This window comes from Octopus bimaculoides, chromosome 24 (genome assembly GCF_046866305.1).
Source record: "Octopus bimaculoides isolate indiv1 chromosome 24, ASM4686630v1, whole genome shotgun sequence".
NCBI lineage: Eukaryota > Metazoa > Mollusca > Cephalopoda > Octopoda > Octopodidae > Octopus > Octopus bimaculoides.
Window position 1 is genome coordinate 1,802,056 of NC_142951.1, and position 6,000 is coordinate 1,808,055.

The following is a 6,000-nucleotide window of genomic DNA, read 5'->3' on the forward strand; positions in this document are numbered from 1 at the left end:
AAAAGTTGAACAACAAAAAGAATTAATGCTACTTTCATCAGAGCCATTTCTGATTTTATATACATCAGGTCCATGCCATCGGTAATTACTCAGGGTCGGCAGTTGGTGGCGTTTATGTAGTAAAACAGACAAATAAATAAACGAAACACGGATATGCAACTAAGTTGGAGGCAGATTTACTTCTGCCTTTATAATACATAAAGAAAACAGTGTTATAGGAATGCACGCAGCACATGTACTACATAAAAGTACTGTGCTTAGCTTAAATACTGAGATTGAAAGGCAATCTACAAAAAGATAAAATATTTTGTATTTTATGCAGAGTAATCAGAGTAACCTCCATAATTTTATTGAATTCGGTGAATATTTTGCCATAAAAGGAAAATGTTACTATTGATCTGTTTTATTCGGGTTAGGCACTGTCTACCTTGCCTACCCAGGCGACATGTCCCTGATATATATGTATGTATGAATGTGTATATATATATATATATATATATATATATATATATATATATATATATATCTAAAATAGTCATGTTTATCACTGTTTGGCAGCTTGTCAGTGTGAGTGGAGATGGCAAACTTCTGGTTTGGACAGTAGACATGAAGTTAAACAAACTGACCCTTACCCAACAGTAAGTACAAACTTTATTGTTATCACATATGTATGTATGTAGGTGTGTATGTGTATACACACAGGTACTGGAGTAGGTGTATGGTAAGAAGCTTGCTTCTCAACCACATGATCCAGGTTCAATCTCAATGTGTGGTACCTTGGGCAAGTGTGTTCTACTATAGCCCCAGGTTGACCAAAGCTTTATGAGTGGATATGGTGTGCAGAGACTGAAAGAAGTCCCTCTATGTAGATGTGTATATGTTTGTGCGTGTCTGTCCTCATCTTGACATTGAATGATAGTCGTAAACGAGTGTCACTGTCATACAAGCAGTGTCACTCGTTTCCTGTCTTCCATGTCTGGGCTCTGGGAGGGAAATATTACCTCGGTTGGAAAGAGGTGAGGGTTGGTGACAGGAAGGGCGTCTGGCTGTGGAAATCCCTACTCTGTCTGATTCATCCATACATGGAAAAAGGATGTTAAATAAATGATGATGATGATGATGATATAATGCACTGATGCATCTTTCCTTTTCTAAATCTGCAGGTTTGCTGTCACATCACAGAGCCTTCCTAAATCTTTACGGGGCAAAGGTAGTCGATCTGACCGGGAAGTTGGCCTTACCTGTTTATCATCTACTCACTATGGTGACCACGTCTGTTTCATCGGTTCAGAGACTGGTGCCATTTTCAAGTGCTGCACTCAACAAGATGGACATCGAGGAGTCGACATGGACGGTAAGTCTGTTTTCATCACACAGTCGACTTCTTATCTCTTCAGCTTTTACTGATGTGTTGTGTGTCATAGTCAATGTAAATATATTATGAAAGACAAATTAACTGTGGTATTAGTCCAAAGATAATATCTCTTATGGATGTACAGTGTTTAAAAACACAAAAATATATCAGTAGCAGAGAAAAATCTTCCAGCAATGGTGGCGAAAATGCTAGGTATGCGTTTCTGCATCATTGCACTTTGTCAATAATTTGTACCCACTGCCAGTCCCATACTAAAGCAAACTCTGTTGCTACTCAAATAGGAAAACAGTGATTGGGCAATCACTGATATTGTGATCAGCTGTCGGGCTGAATAAAAGCACCCATGTAGCGTCACGCAAAAGCATCCTTTATGGTGCCACGTAAAAGCACCTGTGTGGTGCCACATAAAATTGCCCGTGTGACGCCATGTAAAAGCACCCAGCACACTATGTTAAAATGGTTGGTGTTAGGAAGGGCATCCAACCATAGAAACCACACCAAAGCGGACTGGAGTCTGGTGCTTTGGTTTGGTCTGACTGGGGCTATAGGAGAAGACATTGGCCCATGGTGCTTCACTGTAGGATTGAACTTCAGATCATGTGGTTGGGAAGCAAGCTTCTTAACCACACAGTTTCATCTGCCCATTTCTGATTGTTATTCTCATTTCTTGGATTTATACAAATTGCCAAATTAATATTCTGCTGCCAGCAATTAATATCTCTTAATTAAATTATTTCCTTTTTTTTTGTTTTCTTTAGGCAAACCAATGTTGCCATCACCTGTTGTGTTTACTTATAAACCTCACCTGGGCCCCGTTAATGCAATAGACTGCTCCCCTTTTCATCCACATGCCTTCCTTACCACTGGAATGGATCAGTCCATGAAGATATGGAATGCTCTGCAAGTCAGTAATCTCTCTTTTGGTATTATGTTACGTTCCTTTCTATTAAAAGTTGTATTTGCTTTTACTCATCGTCATTTAACATCTGTGTTCCATGCTGGAGCTGATTCATTCAACCGAAAATTCTTCAAGGCACTGCCCTAGCAGAATACTGAGAATGAACGATACTCTTGTATCATCCTCATCCTCCTCATCATCATCGTTGTCTGCTTTCCATGCTGGCATGGGTTGGGCAGTTTGACTGAGGGCTGGCAAGACAGAAGGCTGCACCAGGCTCCAATCTGGCCTGGCAATGTTTCTACAGCTGGATGCCGTTCCTAATGTCAACCACTCTGAGAGTGTAGCAGGTGCTTTTTATGTGCCACCGGCACAGGGGCCAGAGGGGTCTGGCAACGACCACGATTGGTTGGTGCCTTTTACGTGCCACCAGCACGGAAGCCAGTCAAGGTGGTGCTAGCATCGGCTACGTTCGGGAGGTGCTTTTTACGTGCCCCTGGCACAGGGATCACAACTACAATTTCCATTTGATTTTGATGTACGGACAATCGTTATACAACCATCAAACAGTGTCAAGACAAATGGACTCAAACACACACACATATACATATGAAATGAAAAAGCTTCCTTCAGTTTCTACCTACCAAATCCACTCTCAGGGTTTTCTTTGGCTAGGGGCTATAATAAAAGACACTTGCTCAAAGTGCCAAGTGGGACCATGTGGTTGGGAAGCAAACTTTTTACTATACAGCCACACCAGAATGTACACACACACACACACATGTAGAATGGTGCTAATATTATGTCTCCAGAAAAATTCCTTTGAAAGAGGCTTTTGTATTAAAGACTACACAGAACTCATTCAGGATTATGTCAGAAGATTATCAGACACAAAAATCTTTTAACAGTTTCACAAAAAATGTAATAAATTGCTGAATTTCATTTTTCAACCTCACATAATTTTTTTTCTCCTCCCCCGCTTTTTTTTCCTTCTTCTAGTTGGAACCTGTCAAAGTGTTGAAACCTGATCAGGGTTCTCTTGTTTGTGGGTCCTGGTCCCCTGTTCGACCTCTTGTCATTGCTGCTGCTACAGATACGGGATTGCTGCTCTTGTATGACTTACAACACAGTATGCTGAAACCTCTGCACACTTTGGAAGCTGGCACCCACAAGGCTCCCATCTATTCCTGTTCTTTCAATACTCAACGGTAAGTGTAAATGCTGACATAGTGTTGATGCCATGACCATCCATCCTTTTATTTGGTGGTGGTGGTGGTGGCAGTAGCGTAATCTGGGACTACATCATCTCCATCATCATCATGATAATGAAATTATTGCGTCTGGCACTCAGGTGCACATCAACTCATCAAAGGTGCATGTGCAGTACATAGAATTAGGTACAAAAGTCAGGAAAGTGAGCAGTGTACGAGTCATGATATACATGTGTGCATGTGTATGGAGGGTGGGGGGGATATCAAGTGTAGTGTTGGGGAATTCCAGGAAGCATGGAGGTTTTAAAGGATGCAATGTCTTGGCAACTAACAACTGATGCAGGGAGTTTGTTCCATGCTTCAGCAACTCTGAGTGTGAAAAAATGTTTCTGAAAGCCATGGGAGCTGTGCTGTTTTCTGACTTTGTAGGTATGCCCACATGTGTTAGACACATGGAGCTGAAAAAGGTGCTCAAGGTGATTGTTGGCATGATGGTTAATAATTTTGTGGGTATTTACATCAACAAGACTTCTTGATATTGCTGTTGTGGATGCTGGGTTTTTCCTCCCCAAATGCATGGTGGTACACTTGTCCGCAGCCAGCTTGCTCAATAAAGAGAATGAATGGGAGAAAGAGAGTCTACCGAAAAGAATAGTCAAAGAAAGGCATAGGTGTGGTTACATGGCTGAAGTGACCAGAGAGTGGAGAGGAACAGAGAGAGTGGTTTCTTAAGGTAGGAGAGTGTGAATATGATCAGTGTGTGTGTGTTTATGTGAGTTGTGAGTGATGTATGTTTAAGGGAGTGGCGCTATGGACAAGTTAGCAGCAGTAGTTAGACTTGGTGGTGAGAGACAAAGTGACAAGCATGTTGGTGTTGCTGTGTGTGTGTGTGTGAGTTTGTGTATATGTGTGTCTATGTATGTGCGTATGGGTGACGTGAGAAGTGTGTGAATGCGTTGGTGTTGCTGTATGTGTGTGTGTGTATGGGTTTGTGTATATGTGTCTCTGTATGTGTGTGTGTGTGAGAGGCGATGTGACAAGTGTGTGAGTGTGATGATGTTGCTGTGTATGTACATATGTGTTTGTGTGTGAATGCATGTCTACAGGTGTTTGTGTATGTATTTGTGTGTGTGTGTTGTGAGGGTGTGAGAAACGACATGACAAGTGTGTGAGTGCATGTGTGCAGATATGTGTATGTATGTATGTACATTTGCATGTGTGTGTGTGAACGGTTTTTTGTACATGCCAAGATATGGCAATGTGTGTGTGTGTGGGGGTGGGGGGCGATGTACAAGCTATGTATATGGGTGTGTGGAAGATGAATTAAAAATAGAATTAATTTAAATTAAATGAAAAAAATTAAATGATAAATTGAAAAAAATCTTTTAAATTAAAAAAAATTGAAATTAAATTGAATTAAAAAAAAAATCTATGTGGAAGATGTTACTGTGAGGATGGTGGGGTGTTCAATCCAAGCAGTTGAGGGGTTTGAAGAGAGACGTAGCGCTGCTGGAGGTGAAGATTGGTGATGGTGAATCCATGGTACAGGGCCGAAGATAGTGAGGTGTCCGGTGGAATTGGTGCCAGCAGAGCGAAAATGCTGGGCAATAGGTGTATTTGTTTTGCAGGTGGGTATCCTCTTGTAACTTAGTGGTTTGGCAAAAGAGACTGATAGAATAAGTACTAGGCTTACAAAGAATAAGTCCTGGGCTTGATTTTTTTTGATTAAAACCATCTAAGGTGGTTCTCCAGCATGGCCACAGTCAAACGACTGAAACAAATAAAAGACTACATATATACATATACATATATACATATATATATATGTATATATATATATATATATATATATATATATATATATATTCAAATTACGACAAACGTAAATAAACAAACGAAGTTTGCTTTTAGAAGCGTTGAGATGTCTTAGAAAGTTAAAGAAGTGATTTTAAATTCTCAAACGCAGGATAATGCTAATAATATAGCCTGAACAGGATAAACTACCCCTATTTTTGCAGTAAAAAGTGTAGGCGGTTATATATATATATATATATATATATATATATATATATATATATATATGTACATTCATTTGGTGTGGTGAAAAATGCCCATGTGGATCATGGGTGGCTCCAGCATTTCATATCCAGAAAAATAAAGTGGGTTTGTGTCGGCCCTTTGTTCTTGTTCCACGGGTGCTTCCTGAAAACCAGTTTATGCAAGAAACAGTTGCTACATCCTGCAGCTGAGAGATTATGTTCATCTTGACTGCCAAACCCGAAAATTAAAAATTTTGAACAATAATAAAGGGTAGGAGGGGGGGGATGATATACTTTTTTATTTTTTTTATTTTGTTCTTTTGATCCTTTCAAATCCACAGCTGCTGGCAGCCATATCACATGTATGTACTACATACTTAAGTCCTTTACTCCTGATGGAGCATAGGCTATCATCGACTTTCTTCCACTGGTCTTGACTTGTGGTGGGGCTGTCTCCTGGTGATCAGAAAAGGGGTC

The 6,000-nt window shown here is 40.2% G+C and overlaps 1 protein-coding gene across 4 annotated transcripts in view; it reads left to right on the plus strand.

Annotated features, from left to right (window-relative positions):
* Nucleotides 1-6,000, plus strand: part of LOC106875561 (cytoplasmic dynein 2 intermediate chain 2) — an 85,948-nt gene that overhangs the window by 75,314 nt on the left and 4,634 nt on the right. For all 4 annotated transcript variants that reach the window (XM_089341252.1, XM_089341253.1, XM_089341255.1 and 1 more), the window contains 4 exons: nt 559-638; nt 1,164-1,354; nt 2,134-2,279; nt 3,273-3,481. In XM_089341252.1, the coding sequence (XP_089197378.1) occupies nt 559-638; nt 1,164-1,354; nt 2,134-2,279; nt 3,273-3,481 (626 nt within the window). The remainder of the gene's footprint in view (nt 1-558; nt 639-1,163; nt 1,355-2,133; nt 2,280-3,272; nt 3,482-6,000) is intronic.